This window comes from Oratosquilla oratoria, chromosome 42 (assembly GCF_046742065.1).
Source record: "Oratosquilla oratoria isolate Oo_2021 chromosome 42, ASM4674206v1, whole genome shotgun sequence".
NCBI lineage: Eukaryota > Metazoa > Arthropoda > Malacostraca > Stomatopoda > Squillidae > Oratosquilla > Oratosquilla oratoria.
In genome coordinates, this window is record NC_134818.1 from 9,444,370 (window position 1) to 9,471,261 (window position 26,892).

General features: G+C 38.3%; 2 protein-coding genes across 2 annotated transcripts in view; one reads left to right on the forward strand and one right to left on the reverse strand.

Moving 5' to 3' along the window:
- The first annotated feature begins 3,053 nt into the window (after positions 1-3,053).
- On the forward strand, positions 3,054-10,457 carry LOC143021445 (putative oligoribonuclease). The gene is made up of 5 exons (XM_076178913.1): positions 3,054-3,233; positions 6,097-6,258; positions 6,499-6,592; positions 9,847-9,973; positions 10,299-10,457. The coding sequence occupies exons 1-5, from the start codon at positions 3,075-3,077 to the stop codon at positions 10,417-10,419; spliced, it is 663 nt and encodes a 220-aa protein (XP_076035028.1). The 5' UTR covers positions 3,054-3,074; the 3' UTR covers positions 10,420-10,457.
- A 5,313-nt stretch (positions 10,458-15,770) lies between these two features.
- LOC143021444 (calcium-activated chloride channel regulator 1-like) overlaps positions 15,771-26,892 on the reverse strand; it is a 50,015-nt gene continuing 38,893 nt past the window's right edge. Inside the window, exons 14-15 of the mRNA XM_076178911.1 lie at positions 19,351-19,566; positions 15,771-17,527 (exon numbers count right to left, since the gene is read on the reverse strand). Of these exons, the coding sequence (XP_076035026.1) occupies positions 16,554-17,527; positions 19,351-19,566 (1,190 nt within the window). The 3' untranslated portion in view covers positions 15,771-16,553. The remainder of the gene's footprint in view (positions 17,528-19,350; positions 19,567-26,892) is intronic.

Below are 26,892 nucleotides of genomic sequence, written 5' to 3' on the forward strand. Positions count from 1 at the left end.
CCTCCCATAAGCCTTCCCAGTGACAGTTAACAAGCTAATCCCCTTGAAACTACTACACTCACACTTGTCCCCTTTTCCCTTGTAAAGTGGAACTATACAGGCATTCCTCCAGTCCTCTGGCACTCTACCCTCTCTTAAACAAACATTAAATAACCTCACCAGCCAGTCCACCATCACTGTACCTCCTTTTTTCAGACATTCTGCATGACATCCATCAACTGCCTTCACTTCATCTTTCCATATTTCTCCTCCATTTTCCTAACTCACCACAGTCATTTTCATAGCACTTCCCATTGCAACTACCTTTCCCTCTGTAAATTTACATATAACATCTCCCTAAAATACTCTGCCCATCTATATATACATATATGTATATATATATATATATATATATATATATATATATATATATATATATATATATATATATATATATATATATATATAGACTGAATATCCCACTATCAAAGAAAAGAAAGGTGTTTGAAGATATATATATTGTGGTCACTATATCCTTTTCAGCATGGTTTTACAGAGGGTGAGTTAACTTAGATATACAAAGAGAAGCTACACAAAGGGGATATAGGGAAGTAAGCATACTAGTGCATGGGCCGTTTGAGCCCAAGTCGTAATGACCCTAAGATCAAACTGACCCTGGGTCAAATGTTTGTGCAACAGGTGGTAGGTTCAGGTCTGGGCAGGCAACTTGATGTGTAATATTGTTGACAGCCAAACTGGTAATGGTATCAGGGGACCATTGTCTTTTGAAATATGGTTCCCCGACCCCATTACCAGCTTGGCCGTCAACAATATCATACATGAAATTGTCCGCCCAGACCTGAACCTTCCACCCGTTGCACAAACATTTGACCTGGGGGCAGTTTGACTTTGGGGTCATCATAACTTGGACTCAAATGGATCACGTAGTAGTATGCTTACTTCCTCATGTCCCTTTTATGTATCTCCTTGTAGTATATTTAAGTTAATCCACCCTCTGTAAAACCAAGCTGAAGAGGATCACATTTAATTACCACAATATAGGTATAATTCAAGTATCTTTCTTTTCTCCAATAGTGGGATATTCACTCTATCTTACCAATGTGTTAGAACATTCACCCACACATATATATATATATATGTATGTATACACACACACACTCATCAATTTCAACAGTATTTCTTATACTTTTTCACACATGTAAAGCTGAATACCAAGAGCTGCTCCTCTCCCCTTACCAAAGTTCCAGAGAGATCTGTGGGGTCAGGTTTTGCACTTGATAAAACTTGAGTCAAGAATTAATTAGTTACTATCTACACAAGTAAAATTGAACCTTATTTAATGTAATTTTGTTTTTACACTGCAAGAACAAAAACCATATTAGAAATAGAAAAATAGAAATGAAAAGATGTTTGGGGAATCAGACAGGCAAACTGTCCAAATTTCTTAAGTTATCCATCTTAAGATAAAGACATTGCTTAAGTCTATAGTACTTAAAGACTTGTTGAGATGGTGTTTGAGAACTGTGATAGGTATTACAAAAATGAATCTAGTGACAAGTGTGGGGAGGCAGAGAATGGGGATGGAAAGAAACCTGTTAGATAGGGTACTAAAAGATTAGCAAAGAGTGTATGGAAAGCAGAAGCAGATGGAATGAATTTAAGAATATGAGAATGAGATTAATAAATGGATTGATTGGTAGATTGCAAAGTATCAATATGAACATCCATCCATAGTTTGCTGCAAGAATTAGGATAGAATTCCTTGGTTATTCTTTAATAAAAGTAAATATTGTAAACATAATGTAAATAGTATGTTACGGTGCTTTTACATCTCATATATGGACCATTTGTAGAACATGTTAAATCTTGAAAGACCACTCAAGTTAAATTTGCACATGTTATATGGACATTTAAGTAACAGTGACCTCTTTCAGAAGCTTTTTGTCTATATAAGATTTTGTCAACATAGTCATCCATTTTTGGTTGTATTCCACACGTAAATTGCAATAGTAGTGTGCAAGTTTTTTTTCTTTTTTTATTATATGATAACATGACAGTTCAAATAGATTTGTATTTTCTCTGTATCAGAATATTTCAAAGATTTATGTATCTATTTTCTACTTTCTGATTCGAAGAAAATACAAAATGGAAGGGGTGATAAGTGTGTTTCGGATAAAAGTCGGGGGAAATGCCCTTTTTGTATGTATGTATGTACATGGAATGTTTTATACAGATACAGATATTATGTACATTGTAATCATACATTGAAATGTATTCATCTCAGTAATAAAAATGCAAATATATATATTTTTTTATTACTTTGACCTGTATGCGTAGGAGTCTCAGATGGTTTAATAGTAACGCACATCAAGAAGGCAAGTTGGGTAAAACAGCAGATATGATTGAAAGACATTGTGCAAATAAAGTTGATAAAATGGAATTGGGCAGGAAAGGTAGACAGAAAGGATGATGGGAGATAAAGCAAGTATGTTACTGACTGGACGCTACGAAATGGAAAGCTCATGAGGAAGATTAGGCTGGTGGATATGAGACAAATTTGCAGGAGTGGCGTGGCACAAATTGGCACACTCATGCGACTTAGAGAGATATTAGGAGAGACCTTTGTCCACCAATAGATGTCGAGCGGCAGATTGATGGAAGCAAGACCTTGGATGGAAGTACCCTTAGCAAAATAGTGCCTGTCAGAACGTTCCCAAGTAAACAGTCAAAACGTCCACGGGTAAACGTTCCTGCGTCGAAACATGGCATTACAATCACGTTTTTAAATTAACCACATTTCTGTAGTTTATCAGCGTAATATCCCAGGCCTGGTGGTGCTGTATTCTGTAACTTCAGCTGGTGATCGGGAAAACTGGCTCTTTCTTACAATTTGTTTCAGTTTCACGCAGCATTTATAGGATTTATTCTTCTGGTTAAAATAATATATATTGACATCAAATTTTCTTTTAAGTGCAGCATCATAATTTTCACACAAAATCTGTACATTTCTCCTGTTTAGTGATTAAAATATACGCGTGATCGATTACCGTCTATTATTTTCTTACGATGCTACAATGTCAAGGGTGGCAATAGCACGAAGCTTAACACAATTTTGGAATCTCAGGCAAAGGACCGTGTATTTGAGCAAGTTTGTTGGGACTATGGCATCAAATGGAGCAACACCAGCAAAATTTCCACGACTTGATGAGAGACTTGTATGGGTGGATTTAGAGGTATCGATTTCATGCAAGAATTATGTTAGTATTATGGGTAATGAAAGAATTGGACAGTCACAATGATTTTGCCAAGTGCGGCACTTTAAATTAATTGCTTGCTTTTCAAGTAACTCGGGAATTAGCAAGTTATTCTGTTTAGATATGGTCAATTACAGAATTATCCACAACATCACATATTATGATATTTCCATTACTTCTGTCTCCAAATTGATATACGTTATTTTAGATTTTAGATTTTATTGTATCATCATATCATCATCATGGTATGATGGTTACGGTATAGATAGATAGATAGATAGACTTTATTTGAGCTTTGGCAATGAATCAATGTACATGAAGTGCAAATAATGACAAGAACACATAGTTCGGAATAATAAATAATTTTACAGTACAAATCATTTAATCAGCAAAAGATGTGATTAACAAATGTGTGGAGTATAGACTGAGTTACAGATAACAATATAATAATGTACTAGGGGTATAAGTTAAAGGCCTAATTCTAATTATCTAATAAGGGGATTTTGGTAAATTTTTAGAGGTATTATTTTAGTTGTGCACACCTATGGCTATGCAATATTTATGGCATTAGAAAATTATAATACATGAATGTAATATGGGTTTTTCTTGGCCGAAATAAATAACAACCTTGCTACAAGCAAATCTATTAATCATATAATGACCAAAGCCATTAGGATACAGTCCAAACGCCATGTTGTTGTCAGTCCAGTCCAGTCACTGTCAGACGATGGCTTTCACGTGGACTGGGTAGTCTCCAACTCCAGGTGACATTAATTATACTTAATAAGTGCTGTTACAAAGACAATAGGGTTTCCGTGCCAAGGAAGCCCTATTGTCTTTGTAGCAATATTATTATGTTGGTGTCCAAGGTCTAAAAGCGATACAGAAACAAAATTGGCTGCTTGAGACTCCATCTTTGTTTTAGTAGATGCAGAGATCAAAGAAATTAAAATATGATAAATTTGTCTATTCTAACCTAACCTATCTACAAAAGCAGCATTTAATTTTCTAATGCTATATTGTGTAGGTGTGCACTTCTAGAAAAAATACCTTTGTTTCCATTGAGGTCCCTAGGAAAAGTTAATAAAAGTATACAAAAATGCAAATAGGAAATAGCACTGTAATACATGTATTGGTTTTACACCAGTATTAACTAAATTCAGAGAACAAAAAAGTTGACTAGACAATAAAAGTATAAATACGAATGCTATGACCAGACAATAACAGTTTTATGTTTTATTAAAACAACCAAAATCAGCAAAACGGCAAAACCCACCAAAACCCTCCACATAGTATTGTCATGTTTTTCTGAAACTTCCTATGTATATGTACTTTGACTTGTTCTTTTAAGTGGTGAAACTAGTTATTATTTATCGGATAATTTTTTGTGAAATGGCCAGTTTTGTAATATTCCACCAGTATCACTTGTAAAGCTCATGATCATGAAGTTTTCCATTTGTTAGGTTAAGATATATCTTAACATTTATCTTTTTTAGGAATGTCCCCTGTGGGGCTACAGGGAGAAGGATGCCTGGTCCCAATCCCCGTCCCATTTTTCTCGCCTTACGATCAAAGTGGAAATACTTGGTGGCAGTATGCTTTTCCCCCCACCACAGGGTAGAGGCCTTGCTGTGGATGTGCTGTGTCTTGTGACACTGCCTCTGACCCAGGGCAGTGGACAAGATGCAGGGATGACCCATCATCCAGGAGGTGCCAAGATAAGAGGAAGTGTAGAGGGTGGAGGGGAGTGGAGTGTATTTAGGGATGGAATGGATGGGAATGGTTTTTATGCCGGTCAATTTTATGCCTTTTTCATTTTGGCTATCTCCCTTGTAAGGGGGAAAAAGCCTTTGGTATATGTATGTATGTATGTTAAGATATATCTTAACATTTCATAATGTAACTATTTTCAATATTTACCAATTCAGTACGATGACCCCTGCATAGGCGTCACAAGGCATGAGTGGGTACAAGAGGATGCCAGCGTCGGCATCTTGATTATATATATTTTTTGTAATTGTACATAAGTTACCCCTGGATCCTGTTAACTGGTTTGATCATGTTTTCTGTGTTTATTATTTCTCCAAATTAAAGAGAATGAGTAATACAGCAGTGCCTTTAGTCATTCCATGCGAAGTGGTCCAATTTTAGAAATCTTCTTCACCTGACCATTTGGACAAAACAAACTAATTCAAGTGCCCAGGATGTAACACTACACCCCATACTATTCAACACGTCATGAAAGACTGCATTATACACAATCACGCACACAAACAACACAACATACAATCCATAAAGGATTTGTGGAAAAACCTAGTTTCAGCTGTGGCATTCCTTGGGGAGACCAGACTTCTTGGACAGACAATCTAGGGAATGACAACAACAGTTGCAGTGTAATAAGTAGCATCATATCTCTATAAAGAGAGATTTCCTCTATCACAGACAAAATGATGTGTGCCTCTGGTCCTTAGGGATGTCCCATATAGACCCTAAAGTATCAGCTGCATGCAATACTGAGCAGATTTTAACTTCACAATAACATGCAGCCAATACCCCAGATGGGAAATTACTTGTGGGCAGAGAAAAACTTATTTATTTAGTGAGTCACAATTACTTTTATATATAATGTAGCAGAAATAATTTATATGCTGCTTGTCGGTCATTTAGAGTTGCTTATCAGTCCAACTATATTACTTGTCAGTCCTTGTTTGCCCTTGTCAGTCTTTAGTATGACTGTTTCTTTTCTCCCACCTTGCCCCCCACCAACAGTGGAGTATATAATAAATAGCCAGGGTGACTTCATATTCATTCCAGTCATGTTTTGCATTATTTTCATTTGCAGATGACTGGTCTGGATGTAAGCAAGGAAAAAATAATGGAGGCTGCAGTCTTAATCACAGATAGTAAACTTGAAGTGGTAGCAGAAGGACCAAACATTATTATCCATGTTGATAATGAAACTTTGGATTCCATGGATAATTGGTGCAAGACACATCATGGAGAAGTGAGTTTAATTATTTTGACCACTTCACCTTAATGGCATTTCATGGACCTCATATTGAGGAGCTGCAATGTCTCTTGTAATAATAATGATAAAGAGTTTATTTGGCAATGAATTAAATACATGTAATGTTAGTGAGAAGTTGGTTTAGGTCTATTATGATGCAAAGTAATATTTTTATCTTTTATTGACATCAAGACATTCATAATGCATTTTGTTGATCATTTCCTTTTTACACAATAGTCAGGGTTGACAGAGGGATGTCGAAAGAGTAAAATCACTCTTGAGGCTGCAGAAGATCAGTTACTTCAGTTTGTTGTGCAACACACAGACAAAGGTCAGTTTCAAGTTTATATAAATGATTTTATATTGTCAAGGGATTTACTGAAATGTGTTATGCAATTATTACTTTCTCAACAGCTTCACCCCATCCATCCATCTCAGTCATCCCCTCAAATTTACTCCCTCCACCTCTGCCTTCTGAACCTCTTGTACTAATCTTTCTTCATTCATTCTTTCCATGTGTCCAAACTATCCCAATACTCTAGTAACCCCTACCATACTCTCTAGACATTTCATCTCAAACACATTCAAATTTTTCCTCTCTCCCTATCTTTATATGTCTCTATCCCATACAAACTGTTGGCACCTCCTTATACAATCTCCTCTTTGCATCCATTCCCAGATGTGTATTTCTCATGACACTTTAATCTCCTAAGGTATTTACATGCTTCTCTCAATCTACAGTTTACCTCCACCTCAACTCCCTTTCATGCCACATGCAATCCCAAATACCTAAATCTATCAACTTCCTCCAGCCTCTCTCCTTTAAGACTTCCAACTCTGCCATCCTCTCCCCTTGTATATCCCATCACCTTACTTTTACCAACATTTACCTTCAACTTTCTCCTATGGCATACCCTCCCAATCCCTGTCACAAACTCCTTTAATCCCCCATCTGACTCTGCCACAAGCACAGTGTCATTGGCAAACAGCAACTGGCTCACCTCCCACTTCTCTCCATTTTCCTTAACCATTTCCAGTTCCATCCCCATTACTCTCATATTTATCTCCCACATCACCTCATCCATGTACAAATTGAATGACCACAGCAACATGACACATCTCTGATGCATTCCTACCTTTACCTCAGACCATTTGATCTATCCATTTCCCACTCTAACACAGGCTCTACTACTCTCATAAAAACTCTTGACTACCCTTAACCACTTCCATACGGTGATGCCTACGTAGGCGGCATGAGGAGCAAGTGGGTACTTGATGATGCCGACGTTGGCATCTTGATTATATTTATTGTAGTTGTACCTACGTAACTTCCATTCTCTCTAAACTGGCTTCATCATATTTCTATGGTTATCAAAATACGGGTGAAAGAGAACGAACGATTGAGCACTGACTTTATTTTTTATAATGCGATTATTATGGCACAACATCTCACGTCGGGCAGCTAATGCTGCCAGACGTGCGATGTGCCCCAGAGTGAAGAGGTTAACAGCTTTCTCCCAGTCTCATATATCTGCAAAACCTTCCACAGTGCCTTCCTGTCTACCCTGTCATAAGCCTTTTCCAAATCCATAAAGGCCCAAAAAGCATCTTTACCTTTTCCTAAAGCTTTCTCACATATCTGCCTTACCACAAAATCTGAGCCAAAACCCACACAGTTCCTCACCAATTATTCCTTCTGTTCCTCTCATAATCCTTTCTATTAAAACCCTCCTATATGCCATAACTACACTTAACAGACTGATCCCTTTAAAACTACTACATTTACATTTGTCTCCTTTTCCCTTGTAAAGCAGAACTATACAGGCACTCCTCCAGTCCTCTGGCACTGTACCCTCCCTTAGACATACATTAAACAACCTCACTAGCCAATCCACTATTACTGTACCTCCCTCTTCAGAAACTCTGCATGACACATATTTAACCCAACCTTGCCAATTCTCATAATTTTTGCACAACTTGCACCTCATCTTTTCTTATTTCACCTCCATTTTCTCACCCATCACTGTCATTTTATGAGCGTGTCCCACCATTACCACCAATTCCTCCCTATCCTCCACATTTAACAGCTCTCTAAAATACTCTTCATCTTCTTACTACCTCATCTTCCATTAATATCTGTCCATCTGCACCTTTTACCTTTACTTCTCTACTTGATTCACCTCCCCTTCTTCTCTTAATTTCCTTCCAAAACATCTTTTTATTGCTTTCAAAATATACCACTGAAAATGCAATCAAACTTGTTCTTGATAAACTTCTCTCTTTCTCAAAATATAAATAATTAGCTTCCAAAATGAGGGTGAGGCATGATCAAGCCTGTACATATAATCAATTATTTCTCTCTCTCTCTGTCTAGTAAGATGTGAAAAAAGAAGTAATACACACAAGTCCACTATCTGTTATTACCAGCTGCCCAGTACACAATAACCCAACACAAAATGAGGGTGGGGCATGATCTAGCCAATTTACGTGATTGGTTGGAACAGGAGTGGTGGGTGGAGTAGAACCTCAAAGACACTAATCAGAATCTTTGGGGAGAGCTACACAGAATATGGGATCACTCAGCTACAACTACAAACTATATGTAATCAGGATGTCAATGTCAGTGTCCTCATATACTCACTCCTGCCCAAGGACACCAACATCAACATCCTGGTATACTAAGGGTTAAATCCTTGGTCTCCAACCCTTGCATCAATGCCTAGCCACCTCACATAGGGGATAACAGTTGAAAACTTGACATAAGTGTACAAAGTCATATTTAGTGACTTACAGTGAAGCAGGGCTCAGATACACAAAACTTTTCAACTACCTGTATTACCCTCTATGTGATCTGGCTAGGCATTGATGCGAGTGTTGGAGCAGATAGGCAGGGCTGATGAAAGAGTATTGGAGTGGTTCAGACACAGGGGAAGAATGAAGAGAGATTAGTAAAAGAGGTGTGGAAGGCAGAGGTGGGTGGAGTGAACTTGAGGGGATGACCAAGGACGAGATAGATAGATAGGGTTTTGAGCAAGGAAGGGAGATAGCAGGAGATAGGGAGAGTGGAGAATGGCCTTCTATAGATGTTACTTTGGTGCAAGGAAGGGAAGGGGTATGGGATGGGGGGGAGTGGGGAGCGTTGTGTGTGGATGATATTTTGATACAGCTTGAAGGAATTTCTCTCCATCTTTTCTATTTTCTGCAGGAGGGGACAGGGAGGGGGTCGCCGATTAAATGAAGCAACCTTGCTGTGGATGTACTGTGTCTTGCTGCATTGCTTCAGACTTAGGGCAGTGGTAGGGAGACAAGAGATGACCTTTCATTTAGAAGAACCTAAGATGAAATGGTGGTGGATTGGGTGGGAGTGGGTACATGCCTTTTGACAAGGCCAGTCTCTCTTATGAAGGGGGAAAGGCCTTTTGTATTTAGATAGAAAATATGCAATGAAACTGAACAGAAACTTGAAAGGTGAAATGCCAAAAATTCATCGCAAATCTTGCAAATGTAAAAGTTTTGTGTTTCTGGGCACATACTTTTTGGATATGAAAATTCTAATGTGTTATTATTATTTGTTTTTTCTTGTAGGGAAGGCACCTCTAGCTGGAAACTCTGTACATGCTGACAAAAAATTTCTAGACAAATATATGCCCAAGTTGATGAAGCATCTACACTATCGCATTGTTGACGTTTCCACAATCAAAGAATTGTGTAGGTTAGTATGAGATGTAACCCAATTTACCTAGAATTCCTTGCATGCCATGCCTTACAATTTCATTTTTTCTAGTTTATGTCTGTTAAATCTATGAATATGTACCAATTTGTATACCAAAATTTTATTTATTTATTTATTTTATTTTTTTTATTTTTTTTTATGGATAAGGGTATAGGGGAATAAATGCTACTAAAAGAAATGGAAATAGTTATCAAGATTTTTTATTCATTAATCAGAATATATTCATTAATCATCATTCCTAATATTCTATGCATTGGGTACAGGGACAGATGTTTTTCTTATCTGATGATGGACATTATTTCAGGCGGTGGTACCCTGCAGAATTTGAAGGAGCACCAAAGAAAAAACTTGCTCATAGAGCATTAGACGACATCAAGGAAAGCATAGCAGAAATGAAGTATTACAAAGAAACTATTTTTAAGTAATGATCTGTCTTTTGAAATGAATAAACCTAAAGAAGATGTGTTGAATTCTTGTAATTTCACCACAGTGTTCAAATAGAAGGTGAACTTCTATATCTATTCACTACTACCACCAATCCTCCCATCTCAACTCCTCATGGATGACAGGTCATCCCTGCATCTGCCAACTGCCTTGGGTCAATCTATATATATATATATATACACACACCAAGCCCACCCCTGACCCCGAAGTCCACCCACTCCCATTTCCCCTCTCACGTATTCCTCATGGATTACAGGTCATCCCTGTATCCCACCCACTGCCCAGGGTCAGAAGCAATGTAGCAAGACACAGCACACCCACAGCAAGGCTGCTTCACTTAATTGCCAATCCCCCCACCCCCCATCCTCTCGTGCTTAAAAAGAGAAGACAGAAATCCCTTCAGGTTGAGTGAACTTGAGGGGATGACCGAGGATGAGATTGATAGATGGTGTGAAAAGGGTGTTGATTAAGAAGGGAATGTCTGTTGAGCAAGAAAGGCAGGAGATAGGGGAGAATGGAGAATTATTTCTCTCTGTCTTCTATTACCTTCTGCTAAATTAAAAAAAATCCACACATTCTTGCAGTTGAAACCCAAGTAACAAGCCCTCAAGGTCGAGATGAAGTTGTAGGTGGGCTCAAGAGATAGGTAGGGGAGGGGAGAGAGTGGCATCAAAGATGGATACCAGCACAGTGATCATGTAAGGAGGATCTCAAGAGAACCATCTATGTGCTTCCTATTTTCAAATGCACACAATTCCTCGTCCATCTTCCAATATGGGTGGTCATGATCCAATTTCAACTTGTTCCTAGGGAAGGCAAGGATAAGTGTTCATAAGGCAGATGTAGGAGTCCTCTCCAGCTCATATATGCATACTGAAATACCAGGTAAGGGTAGTGCAGGGGGCTCATTTGTGGTGTGCAGCTCATAAGGCACCTATGCAGGCTGCTAAGTACACTTGACCTAACTAGCCAGCTTATTGTCCACTGTAACATCCTCTGGAGAACAATGAACTTGGGGCTCATATTAGGTACAGCATGCCCTTCTCCATTAGAGGGTAATGTAGGGATGTATTGTACTACTAGAAGAAAAAATATTCATGAAAATTTAGGGAAAAAACTTAATGACAGGAAAATGTACTGCTAGTATATATATATATATATTTACATGTACATATATACATACCAAGGGCTTTTTCCCCCTTACAAAGGAGGTAGCCAAAGTCAAAGGCATAAATCTGCTCCCACCCATTTCATCCCCACACACTTCACTCCCATTCACCACCACCCCCTCCCTCCCTTCTTGGCTCCCAGATAAGTGGAAAGGTGGTAAGGTAAACAAAGAACAGTGAGCTTTTATTCTATGATGTTTCATCCTTACTGGGACTTCCTCAGAGTACAGGTTAGAAGATGTCCTGGTAAGGGTGAAACATCAGTGAATAAAAACTCCAACTGTTCTCTGTGTTACCAAAGAACCTTTCCATTCATTTGTCTTCCTTATTTCAATATATATGTATATATTTTTTTATAACCAAAATGTGACGTTGTTTACAGATCACCCCTAATAGTGGATCAGCCTATATAAGGTGTGGGGACATACCATGCAGTTAACCCCTTCCATACGGTGCCGCACACGTAGGCGTCATGAGGAGCAAGTGGATTCGCGACGCTGCCATATCGGCGTCTTGATTATATTTATTGTAGTCGCCCCTGTGTTTTTACATTCTCCCAAATGCGCCCTTAATCCCATTCTCTGTGGTTTTCAAAATTCGCGGGTGAAAGAGAGAATGATCGATATAAGTGGCGACTATATTTTATGATGCGAATATTATTTCGTTACGTCGTACGGCTGGCATTGGCTGCTGCCCGCGAGATTTAAGTCCCGTATTGAAGTGGTTAAATTCATTCATACAATAGTTATGAAATGTGAAATAAAAGTTACTATCATTTAAAAAAGAATACACATAATGCAGGATGAGCCTTGCCACACTGCTAAGCTTTAAGAACTGGTTTGATTTTGTGCAAGTGGATTACATTCAAGACTGGCCTGGAAATTTGCCCGATTTAAACCCCATTGAGAACTTGTGGGCACAAATGAAAAACAAGTTATGTGACCAAGACACATCATCAATCCCTAAGCTTGAGGCAGCCATCCAAGATATTTGGAACAATATTGACCCTCAGTGGCTCCAGCACCTAGCACAGTCTGTCCTTAGGTACCTTGACAAGTGTGTCAAGCGAGAAGGGTACCCAACAGTACTAGAGAGGAGGTAAGTACCTGTATTTAGTTTATTATCAATTTTTTATGGCCACAACCCTTTCATGCCAAACATTTTGACTTAGACTGTAAATGCCCTGAAAGGTACAATAGCCTACCCTGTATTTACCTACCCAATTGTAGTAACTGTATACAGGAAAGGAACAACATTCAAGGGGTTCCATCTCCTACTCTCCAATTTATCATACCTAGCCCCAAATTCATGCAATGTTCTGACAAAGTATGTAGTTTACCTAATATTTACACAGTTGCCAATACCACTTACAATTGCATACATCTCAGATGAAGAAAGATATGTACCAAGAATTGATGGGGGAAAAATTGGATAAAGTGTGCATCTTATAAAGATGAGATGTGGCTTAGTCTCTCAATATCACCAACTCAGGACAACTCCAAAAATTGTATATGCTAGTATTTACCACATGCTATGGTGTGTTGAAAAACTCAATCAGCCATCTTGAATCCACTTCTTAACAAATACTTCTCTCATACAGATATAGTGATTACTTATAATTTTAGCATAATGTTTTGGCACTTTCAAACCTGACATATGAACAAAGACTGGCCACACTGGAATTGCCAACCCTGGAACAAAGAAGAGAACAAGGGGACCTACTAACCATCTACAGAATTATAAAAGGAAAAGAATGCCTTGATAGAGAGGACTTATTAAAGTGGTCCAGAGGAAAAACAAGAGGACATACAATGAAACTCAAAAAGGATAACTACAGAAGAGACCTGAAAAATAACAGCTTCCCACACAGAGTAATAGATATATGGAACAAATTGGATGAAAGAATAGTGTGTGCAAACACAAAACAAGAATTTAAGAACAAACTTGATCTTGTGACATGCAAAAGGTGGGTCACCACGAGCACAGCTCCCCTTCCCGAATAATACAACTAGATAAATGCAAAAAAAGTATATATATATATATATTTTTATAGGGAACATGATATTTTTCACAAAACAATCACAGTAAGTACAATGTACAATTAAGTCACTTATATCACAAATTGTGCCCATCTTGACATGAGACACCAGTGATATAGTTACCATTTTGATGCTGCTCACATTTTGTCAATACTGTACTATAAACCTTCTGAGAACTCAGTTTGGTGCACTTTTTTCAGTATCCACCTAAGTTGGCACAGCCATTTTGCAATTATCTTGTAAACAGTTGTCCACCAAACTGATGGGTTTTTCACTTAAGCCATAAAACAGAATTTGTGGATGACGCAAAGTTATTAAAGAGAATAAACTCCAACATAGACCATGACTCATTACAGAGTGATCTGAACAAAGTCTCAGAGTGGAGCAAGAGATGGGATGTAGAATTCAACATCAAGAAGTGCAGTATAATTGAATTTGGAAAAAGCAAAAAGATAATATCTGGACAGTATAAAAAGGATGGAAAAGAAGTAAAGAAAATGAATTCTGAAAGGGACCTAGGAGTAATCATCACCAAAGACATGTCATCAGGTAAACATAATTAAAATAGTTGAAGAAACATACAATTTGTTGAGATCAATAAAGGTGGCCTTTAAATACCTGGATAAGGAAATGATTAAGGAAATATTGCAAACACTGATAAGGCCAAAACTGGAATATGCAGCACTGATATGGTCACCCAGTACAAAAAATAATATAAGAAAATTAGAAAGAATACAAAGAGCAACGACAAAGGTGACCCCAACACTTTCAAACCTGACATATGAACAAAGACTGGCCGAACTGGAATTGCCAACCCTGGAACAAAGAAGAGAACAAGGGTACCTACTAACCATCTACAGAATTATGAAAGGAAAAGAATGCCTTGATAGAGAGGACTTATTAAAGTGGACCAGAGGAAAAACAAGAGGACATGCAATGAAACTCAAAAAGGATAACTACAGAAGAGACCTGAAAAAGAACAGCTTCCCACACAGAGTGATAGATATATGGAACAAATTGGACAAAAGAATAGTGTGTGCAAGCACAAAACAAAAATTTAAGAACAAACTTGATCTTGTAAGATACAAAAACGGGTCACCATGAGCATAGCTCCCCTTCCTGTATAATACAACTAGGTAAATACAAGTACCAGGAACATGCAAGTCATTGTGGATGGCAGGATCATTTAGGTAATGTATTTCATACATCAAATCCATATTGTATGTGTCCCCATGTGGTAGTTGGCTCAGTATTTGTGATTCTTGAAATTATCTCAAAATGAATGTGAAGGTGTCCATTGTGGTTTCAGCACTTTTCACTGTATATCTTTTGGCTACTTCAAGTTCGGTCAAATTTTGAGCATAATTTCTCATGGATCACATATTTCTTTTGTTGCCATCAGTTTTCCATGCAGCAATTGTTCCTTTTAAAACACACGAAGTATATATATTTTTACACTTTTGTATATTGTACATGTAACCTTATATTTATAATTTCTGACCACCTTGTATAGTAGCAGTTATTTCCATGTATGTATGGAGCTTAAGACTAGGCTAAGTGAACATTAAAATGAGTTTTACTTTATTTGTGTAGTTATATATACAGTACTACCTCTCATTAACGGACGTTAATTAGCTGTGTTTGCAGTGTTTTCGCTGTGTTTTCAGTGTTTTTGGTGCTGTTGTTTAGTGCGTGCAATCACTATGCCACCCAAAAACCACTCCAAATCAACGGATTATTCACATCAACGGACACCATTACCCCCCTTTTTGTCCGTTAATGAGAGGTAGTACTGTATATATATTATATATAAATATATATATATATATATATATATATATATATATATATATATGGGATAATTTTGAGCCTACAACCCTCCACAACCTAGCTGCTTCACTTCCACGTCGTCTTGAGGCTGTGTTAAAGCGCAAAGGACTCCCAACCAAGTATTAGGTGAGTAAAAATCCAATAAATATAATGATTAATTACATTTTTGTGCATTTTTGTTTAGATTCGCTGAGGCGCCGCGAACTTTTGTCGAGCACTGTATATATATATATATATATATATGTATATATATATATATTATGTATGTTTATATATGTATATGTATATTATATGTATATATATATATATATATATATCAAGGATATCTATCCCAATGAAATTGAGCAATTTTCAGTTTTCTCAAGTAAAATTTCCACAATTTAGCACTTAGAATAATAATATATGATTATGTAGGTTTAATATGTGAGCACCTTGTATTGAATTGTGTGAACATGTTTTTATGACATGAAGTGGAACCTCTGTACTACAAAGTATTCATGAGCTACACTCATTAAGGAATGCTGAGGTATTCTACAACTTTTATTATATTTTGTTTTTGCTGTCTTTCTTAAATGTTTTCTTTACCTCTCCTAAGACTCCATCTTGTCTTTTCTCATACTCCTGTTGCGTGGGGATAAGACTGCCACTGTCTGATTCCCATACATATCATAAAAAGAGACTAAATGGGATGGAACAAGAAGACTGTATTTACCACAAGGAATGAAGCTTGCTTTGATGTAACCATTCCCTTGCAAAGGGGGTAGACACATACATACATGGAGTACTGCAATGCTATTTTCTTTTTCTTTTCTTTTTTCTATACAAATATGAAAAAAATAACAGTAAAAAACCCAAGTTTATGACACATTAGGATAGTGTCATCAGTTTGGCCTATTCATTATCAAGTTAATTAGTAATTAGCTCCTCTGGTATTCTTCGTGGCATTGTATCATTTGCAGTTATGTATGAAGCCCCCAGGTGGCAAAGACTGAGATCAATTTGATTATGGGATTACCTTGTATTTTTCAGTGGTGATAGAATTATGATAACTGTTTTCTGCAGTAACATGGATATCTATTATACTTCCGTTTTCAAATGTGGTTTTCGATTTGGCAATACTGGCTGTATGTATGCTGAGGGTTGTACATAGTAACCATCAGCATTGGCAGGGTTTACAGAAACATAGTCTTCATTTCCTCTTGGGTCATAGGCATATGCAACTGTGCCAGGGTTGTTGTTTAGCCCATTATACGTAAATCCATTGTTGTAGCCTCCCTCATAACCTTGTTGAGCCAACGAACTAGTGCTACTCATTCCAGAATAGCCATAGTTATCATAGGCTGGAAGCCCAACAATATTTATTGGTAAATCAGCAGCTGTTTCATGCTGTGGTATTGATGAGTTCTGACTGCTTTGATCATTGTAGGGTGATGGTTGATCCAAATTGTTAGTGACCTGATAATTTGATTTTGCAAAACCTCCATCATCATCATCATCATCAGCTTCCGTATGTCCCTTGTGTTTAGCAGCTAGATCTGGCTTGGCATACAAATCTGCAACACTTTCCACAGGTTTAGATGGTGGTACCTTTCTTCGAATGACATCATTCTGTTTTTTAGAGGTACGATTCTTAATTCTCTCTTCTCTGCAAGATTTGCATGTCAACCATTTCCAAATCAGAAGTTCATCCAAGTGGTCCCGGTTGAGCACGAGGTACACAATGAGAGCAATGATGAGTATCACCAATAATACACCTATGATAATCCCTATAATGGCTCCAGCATCTAGCGTTTCAGGGCTGTTATCAGTAGGATCTGGCTTAGGGGGTGGAGGGGGAGCACAGGGAATAAGGGCATGAGCACGATTGGATGGGAGAGCCTCTCTATTTGACATTCCAATGGGAGAAACCGTGAATACTAGGACCATATTACAAGGAGGCTTGAAAATGATGGTTGTTAGGCTACCAGATGCGATACTGTTGTTGAACTGTTGTGATTGGTGTGTTCCTGTTTTGTTACCTAATTCCCAGTACTCCACTTTTATTTCATCAGCTGAAAATAAAACAAAAAAATATTAATGTCAGAGTTGGTACACTATATGTGGAGGATGGACAGAGACATCTAGTGGAAATGAAACTACCACCATTAATACCATTGATTCATCACTATTAAGATATCCCTTAGCTATAGTGACACTACAATTTTTTTCCTAGCTGATATAGAATTATTTTATTCTTCGGAAGGTAAGACCTCATGCTGATGGGATGACAAATATATATGTTAACCCCTTTTCTTTGATGATGCTTTGTACAGATTTGATCTGGCTAGGAACCAATAATGGGAACTTGCATGCAATAATGTGGCAAGATGGATATTGAAGAGAATCATCTGCCATTTGTCTTCAAATCCTATCAACATCTTCACTTCCACCTAGGTACTCAACTGCATGGAGCTAGTACTTATTCCCTGAACCAGGCCCAAGATCTCCTTTTATAAACTTTGACTATCTTTCCTCCTCTTTTTTTAATACAAAAAAAAAATGACGACAGGTGACTTCTCTCCTCCTCCTCCCACCAGAGTTAATTAATTGTTTATTTAATTTTACTGACAGGAAACTTGCACCCCCACAGCAGCTGCCAGTGGTACTTGGGCCTCATATTGATCTCTCTGGGAAAAAACCTTAGACTGCCTGCATTATATTAATATCAAGCTGTTTCTGTGTCATTGGCTGGAAGTGGCAGGAAGAGGGGAACAGTTACCAGTTGCCAGCTCTCCTTGTGTTTAAATGTGAAGGAAATACCAATTAGATAAAGAAAGATCTTGGTCTCCATCCAAAGGCTGAGTGTCAGCCCCCTCAAGGGTGCAAATCTAAATAGATATTAGAAGGTTGATGGGGTTTGAAGATGGAAATAAGAAGATGACTCTGATGTCCTTTTCACAGGATACCCATTTTCAGCACCTCCCTCTAAAGTGATTGGGTTAAATCCATTTCCATTAAACCTCTTGCAGCATCCTATGACTGGTTTTTATTCTAGCTGCCACAAGGTGATTGAATTCATTGGAAGGGAATACCCTCTACAGTGAAATAGTTAATATTATATGTTTGCATCTTTGTGACATAAAACATATCATGTACAGTATCCTTTTCTTGTTTTACGACATTCTGAAGATTTAATACATATATGCAGGAATGTCTCAGTACCAGTGATGCAATTTTTTTCTTTTTTTTTTCTTAGGAAATTGGTAAAAGAGGAAATCGTTGTTTACTTTAAGGATAGATGGAATAGTTTCAAGAGAGGAGCTACAAAGGATTCTAAGATAAGTTATATCTGAAAGAGAAAAGGAAACAGAAACCCCACCAGAACCCTAATATACCACCCCGGGGCAACATTCTTAGTGACATACCCACCATCATCACTTCCCATCACCACCACCCCTTACTGCCTATGACCTTAATTTAATGCAACATGATTATAAGATACCAGTATACATAATAAAAAAAAAAATGCATTTGCTGTGCGTGCCATACAATTAAGTGAAAATTAAAAAGTAAAAATTATTTCATTCTAATGTAAAAATCATTGATTACAGTAAAATATTCAGGGCTTCTTTGATTTCTTTTTTTTATTATCATTATTTTGTCAGCCTTGTGGGCAGGAAATCCAGGCTAGAATTGCTGCCCTCCTAAAAATGCTGCCCCTGGGCTATATATGTCTCCACCCCCACCCCATGTGAAGACCCTGAACCCATCAATATGATGTAATAAGATTGTGGGTGGAAAATTAAGAAAAGAGAGGGAAAGCTCATATTGTGCTTGACCAAAGTATTAAGTTGTAGTAAATTTTTAGTCAAAAAAATATTAGAGTAAAATATACCTGTGCCTTGATCCAAATTTTTACCAGATGCTGTGAAAGTTAGTCTTGCGTTATAATCAGCAGGTTCAGCTATCAGATCACGGACAGGGGAAGGGGGAAAACTAGAAGGTAGTGAATTCCTGATGTTTGCAATGACATTTCTTGATAAAGAGAAGGCTGCAGCAGGAACAGTATTGGTGATGTTTAGAATGCTTCCACAGCACACTGGATCCACAACTGTTAAAAAGATGCAATCATGATAACAATTCCTTATCAGTTCATAGAGCCCTATGGGATAAACTAACTAAATGAATGGGTTAGTAGTACATACATATACCAAAGTCTTTTTCCCCCTACATGGGGGGTAGCCAAAAAGAAAAAGGCATAGAAACCACTCCCACCCATTTCATTTCGTATATATTCCACTTCCCTCCACCCACCTCCCTCCCTCTTATCTTGGCACCTCCTGGATGACGGGTCATCCCTGCATCCTGTCCACTGCCCTGGGTCAGAAGCAGTGTCACAAGACACAGTACATCCACAGCAAGGCTGCTTCATAAGAAAATGAAAGTATAAACACTAAAATGCACAATGCCCATTATGTGAATATAGGACCCTTTAACCTTACCATTATCTTAATCCATGTTACTTCCATCAGTAGACAGGAAGGCACTGTGGGAGGTTATGCAGATATACGGGATAGGAGGAAAGCTTCTGGGAGCTGTCAAGAGTTTTTATGAGAATAGTAGAGCTTGTGTCAGGATTGGAAATGGAGAGAGTGAGTGGTTCGAGGTAAAGGTGGGACTTCGTCAAGGATACGTTATGTCGCCCTGGCTGTTCAACTTATACATGGATGGGGTGGTGCGAGAGGTAAATGCAAGGGTAGTGGGCAAGGGATTGGAGATGGTTAAAGAAAATGGAGAAAAGTGGGAGGTGAGCCAGCTGTTGTTTGCGGACAACACTACGCTTGTGTCAGGATCGGAGGAGGGATTGAGGAAGTTGGTGGCAGAGTTTGGGAGAGTATGTGATAGAAGAAAGCTAAAGATAAATGTGGGTAAAAGTAAGGTGATGAGATGTTCAAGGGGTGAAAGTGGCAGTAGACTGGAAGTGAGCATTAAGGGAGAGCAACTGGAGGAATTGGATAGTTTTAGATACTTGGGTGCAAATGTGGCAGGGAAAGGTGGAGTGAAAGTGGAGGTAGAATGTAGATTGAGAGAAGCGAGTAAATGCCTTGGTGGATTAAAGAGTGTAATGAGGAATAGACATTTGGGAATGGATGCTAAGAGGAGACTGTATGAAGGAGTGATTGTGCCAACAGCACTGTATGGGGCAGAAACATGGAGCATAAGAGAGGAAGAGAGAAGGAGTTTGAATGTGTTTGAGATGAGGTGTCTGAGAAGTATTATGGGGGTTACTAGGCTAGATAGAGTGAGAAATAAGGAGGTGAGGAGGAGAACAGGGGTGGAAAAGGAGCTGGGAGATAGGGTTGATGAAAGAATATTAGGATGGTTTGGACACATGGAAAGAATGAGTGAAGAAAGACTAGTAAAAGAGGTGTGGAAGGCAGATGTGGAGGGAGTGAACATGAGGGGACGTCCTAGGATGAGGTGGATGGATGGGGTGAAGGGGGCTTTGGGGAAGAGGGGAATGTCTGTTGAGGAAGGACGGGAGAGGACAGAAGACAGGGGTGAATGGAGAATGGTTGTATATGGATGATGTTGTGATTGCATGAGGTGGAATGGGCGGGTGGATGGGGGGTGAGGTAGTATGTGTGAGCAAAATTTGACGCAGCCCGAAGGGATTTCTCCCCGTCCTCTCATTTTATGCAATGGGGGGACGGAGAGGGGGGGTCACCGATTCAATGAAGCGGCCTTGCTGTTGGATGTGCTGTGTCTGGCGACACTGCTTCTGACCCAGGGCAGTGGACAGGGTGCAGGGATGACCCGTCATTCAGGAGGTGCTAAGATAAGGGAGGGTGGAGGGGTGTGGAGTGTATTCAGGGATGGAATGGGTGGGAATGATTTTATGCCTTTTTCTTTTTGGCTACCCCCTTGTAAGGGGGAAAAAGCCTTGGTATATGTATGTATGTACAGTACTTCCATCAGTATTTGATCCATGACCACATAGTCAATCATGCATCTTTGTATGTTCATCTATATACACACACACATATATACATACATTAAATGACATGGATGAAGGTGTGGAATGTTATGTGAACTTTTTCACAGATGATGCAAAAATACTAAAGAAAGCAAGTACAGGAGATTGTGAATCACTACAGAAAGACCTAGATAAAATCTGGAAATGGAGTCAAAAGTGGGAAGTGAACTTAAACATCATTGTAGTATAATGAAGTTTGGAAAAAATAAAAATAGAATATAGAGGAATTATAAAATTGGTGAAGAAGAAGTAAAAAAGTGAGCTCGGAAAGAGACTTAGGAGTAATTATCAGCAAAGATATGTCACCAAACAGATCAATCAAATATTCAAAGAAACCTTCAACTTACTAAGGTTGATGAAAGTGGCTTTTGACTATTTGGATAAGGAAATGGTCAAGAAAATATTAGCTACGCTGATAAGACCAAAATTGGACTATACTGCGACACTATGGACACCCAGTACTAAAAAGAATATAAAGAAATTATAATACAAAGGGCAACAACAAAGATGGCACCAACACTCTCCTAATTGACATACGAACAAAGCTTGTCTAAATTGGAACTACCCACTCTGGAACAAAGAAGTGAAAGAGGAGATCTATTATTTATAGAATTATGAAAGGAATGGAAGTCCTAGATAGAGATGAATTATTAAAGTGGGACAAGAGAAAAACAAGAGGACTTGAAAAGAAATTCAAAAAGGATAGCTTTAGAAGAGATCTGAAAAAGAATAACTTTCCACACAGTGGTGGATAAATTAGATAAGGCAACAGTGTGTGCAAATACTATTCAAGAATTTAAGAACAAACTTGATACTGAAAGATACAAAGATGGGTCACTATGAGCATAGCTTCCTCCCTGTATAATACAACTAGGTAAATACATAGGAGAGACTGGCTATATTGAAACTACCAACTTTGGAACAAAGATGAGAGAGAGGCAACCTACTGACCATCTACAAAATCATGAAAGGAATGGAAGTCCTTGATAGAAAGGACTTACTAAATTAGGACAAGAGAAACACAAGAGGACATGAAAAAAAAAGTTATAGAAAAGACCTGGAAAAAAAAAGTTTTCCACAAAGAGGGGTAGACATCTAGAACAAACTGGACAAAACAATAGTGTGTGCAAAAACCATACATGAATTTAAGAGCAAACTAGACACTGCAAGATATAAAGACTGGACACCACAAGCATTGCTCCACTTCCCGTAAGATACAATTAGGTAAATACATATACCAAAGGCTTTTTTCCCTCTTACAAGGGAGGTAGCCAAAAAACAAAGACATAAAAATCACTCCCACCCATTCAATCCCCACATACTCCACTCCCATCCACCTTTTCCCTCCCTCTTATCTTGGCTCTTCATGGATGACAGGTCATCTTGCCCACTGTTCTGGGTCAGAAGCAGTGTTGCAAGACACAGCACATCCACAGCAAGTCCGCTTCATTAAATTGGTGACCCCCCTCTCTGTCCCCTCATGCAGAAATGGAGAAGACAGGGAGAAATCCCTTCAGGCTGTGTCAATTTATTTCTCACACATACTCCCTCACCCCCCATCCCCCACCCACTCCCTTTCATGCATCACAGCATCATCCATACACAACCATTCTCCATTCACCACTATCTTCTGTCCTCTTCTGTCCTTCCTCAACAGACCCTCCCCTCTCTCCCAATCCTTTTACTCCTTCCATCCATCTCATCCTTGGTCGCCCCCTCATGTTCACTCTTTCCACCTCTGCCTTCCACCTCTTTTACTAATCTTTCTTCACTCATTACTTCCATGTGTCCAAACCATCCCAATACTCTTTCATCAACCCTATCTCCCAACTCCCTTTCCACTCTCATTCTCATCCTCACCTTGTTTCTCCATTCAGCCTAGTAACCCCTATCATACTTCTCAGGTACCTCATCTCAAACACATTCAAACTCCTCTCTTCCTCTCTTATATTCCATGTTTCTGCCCCATACAGTGCTGTTGGCACAATCACTCCTTCATACAATCTCCTCTTAGCATCCATTCCCAAATGTCTATTTCTCATTACACTTTTTAATCCCCCAATGCATTTACTTGCTTCTCTCAGTCTACATTTTACCTCCACCTCCACTCCCTTTCCCGCCACATTCGCACCCAAGTATCTAAAACTATCCACTTCCTCCAGTCTCTCTCCCATAATACTCACCTCCAGTCTGCTGCCACCTTCTCCCCTTGTACATCTTATCACCTTACTTTCATCTACATTTATCTTCAACTTCCTTCTTTTGCACATCTTCCAAAACTCTGTTACTAACTTCCTCCTCTGATCCTGCTACAAGCACAGTGTTGTCAGCAAACAACTAACTTATCTCCCACTTTTCTCCATTTTCTTAAACTATCTCTAATCCCTGACCCACTACCCCATGCATGTATAAATTGAATAGCCCAGGTGACATAACACATTCCTGATAAAGTCCCACCTTTACCTCAAACCACTCTTTCCATTTCTGATTCTAACACAAGCTCTACTACTCTCATAAAAACTCCTGACTGCTCCTAAAAGTTTTCCTCTTATCCTATATATCTACAATGCCTCCCACAGTGCCTTCCTGTCTATCCTGTTATAAACCTTTTCCAAATCCATAAAAGCCCAAAAATCATTATTACCTTTATCTAAAGCTTTCTCATTATATCTGTCTCACCACAAAAATCTGATCCACACAATGCCTACCTGTCCTAAACCCACACTGTTCCTCACCAATTACTCCCTCTGTTCCTGTCTTAATCCTCTCAATCAAGACCCTCCCATAAGCCTTCCCAACTACACTTAACAAACTAATCCCTATTAAACTACTACACTCACACTTGTCCCCTTTTCCCATGTAAAGTGGAACTATACTGGCACTCCTCCAGTCCTCCAGCACTCTACCCTCTCTTAAACAAACATTAAATAACCTCGCCAGCCACTCCACCAAAACTGTACCTCCTTTTTTTAGACATTCTGCATGACATCCATCCAACCCAGGTGCTTTACCTTATCTCATCATCTTAACAACTGCCTTCACTTCATCTTTCTTTTTTTCTCCTCACTTTTCTTCACTCATCAGTCATTTTCTTAGCACTTCCCACTGCAACTACCTTTCCCTTCCTATCCTCCTTTATATTAAGCAACTCCCTAAGATACTCTGCCCACCTTCCTCTTACTGCCTTCTCTTCCATTGTCATCTCTACATCTGCAACTTTTACCTTTTATTCTCTAATTGATTCACCTCCTCTTCCTCTCTTTAATTTCCCTCCAAAATATTTTTTAATACTTTCAAAATTTTCTGTCATACACTTACCCCATTTCACATCTGCTCTCCTCTTTGCCTCCTTTATCTTATACTTTACTTCTTTTTTCTTTGTACCTGTCATATGATTCTCTTGTCCTATGTGTATAACATACACACACACAATCGTCGGAGTGACGGTGAAGATTGGAACTCCGGAAAAAATGCAATTTTTGTGGATTTCAACAATTAGGGAGTACCTTTTTGTATATATAGGGAAGGGGAAAGCTTGTGGTGTAGTGGGAAGGTGATGAAAAAGAAGAAAAGGAGGGATTACTGAGGGAAATGGAAGGAAATGAGGAAGGGGAGGACTTGGTCCAGGCAGGCAGACACCATGTAAACAAATGCGGGCCAGATGAATTTAGTGACAAAGAAGGGATTAACAAAAATGTAAAGATTAGAAATATAGATAAGAGCAGCACAATGGAAAGTGAAGATAAGCCAACCCTCCCCAATTAGCAAGCCTAGAAGAAAAAATTGAGAAAATTGTCAAACATTGGGAGGATAGGTTCGGTGAACTCATGCAGATCACGCAGAGAGTTGAAAAATTGGAAGAATTAGAGAAGGTGAACCAAAAACTAACTAAAGAAATAGAAGTATTGAAAAGACAGTTAAAGGAAGTAAAAGATGAGAATGAGGAATCAAAGAAGAAGAATAAAGAGTCCAAGTTATTAAAGTGATGAGACAGAAGGAGAATATAGTAAGAGACTTAGCAGATAAAAAGAAATGTATAATTATATTAGGAATGGAAGAGAAGTATAATCTAAATAGGACCACAAGAATCAAAGAGGAAAAAGAAAAAGTAAACAGTTTATTAGAATTAGTTCAGGAAGATGAACCTGAAATCGGGAAACAAATTGAAGAAATGTATAGGCTCGGGAAATATAGTACAGATAAGACCAGACCAATTAAGGTTAAATTCAGGTCACAAACAACAGCAGAGAATATCTTAGCAAAAACAGGGAAACTAGCAGACAGTGAACAATATAAAAAGGTATGGATAAAAAGAGAAATGAATAAAGAGGAAAGAGAGGATGAGAAGACAAAAAGACAAGAAGCTAAAGAAAAAAACGAGATGAGATCAGAGTCAGAAAAAGAGGAATTCTATTGGAGAGTAGTGAATATGAAAGTGAGGAAATGGGTCATAACAGAGAAAAACAAAAGGGAAACAGAAAATACAATGGAAGTAGCAGAAAATTAAGTGTCTTACACAAATATAGATGGATTAATAACAGGATTGAACGAACTGAATGATTATCTGAAGGAAAAAGAACCGGACATGATGGGAATTGTTAAGACAAAATTAAAAGGTCCACTACCACCCAACAGTGTAGGACATGATACATATAATTATTGGATTAGAAACAGAGGTAAAACAAGGGGGTGGAGTTATGTTCCTGACTAAGAAGGATATAAAAGTGAGGAATGTTACATATGGAAAGAATAGAAATGATTATGATCGAAGTGGAAGACAGAGATAAGAAGAGCAGAAAGTTTATAATAAATTATGTGCCTCCAAGAACAGCCTCGTGGGAAGAGAACATAAAAGTATGTTAGAAGACACAAGGATAACATTAGATAAGATAATGGAAGATGGAGGAAGAATAGTTATGATGGGCAACTTTAATTGCAAAGAAGTCTGCTGGGAAGAGATGACAGTAAAGGGTGGAGACAACTCATGGAGAAATGTTCTACTTGAGATGATTATTGACCATACAATGACACAATCGATCCAAGAGAACACTAGGTATAGAAATGAAGAACCATCGAGACTAGACCTAATAATCACATCGGAACCTGAAATCAACTCATGGAGAAATGTTCTACTTGAGATGATTATTGACCATACAATGACACAATGGATCCAAGAGAACACTAGGTATAGAAATGAAGAACCATCGAGACCAGACCTAATAATCACATCAGAACCTGAAATAGTGGAAAAGATTGAATATAAGACTCCAATAAGTAAAAGTGACCACATACTGATTGAACTGGAACTAAATGAGGAAAAATACATGAAAAGAAATGAACAATATAGAAAAGGAAGATTGATATATGAAAAAACAAATTTTGATAAAATAAGAGAATTCT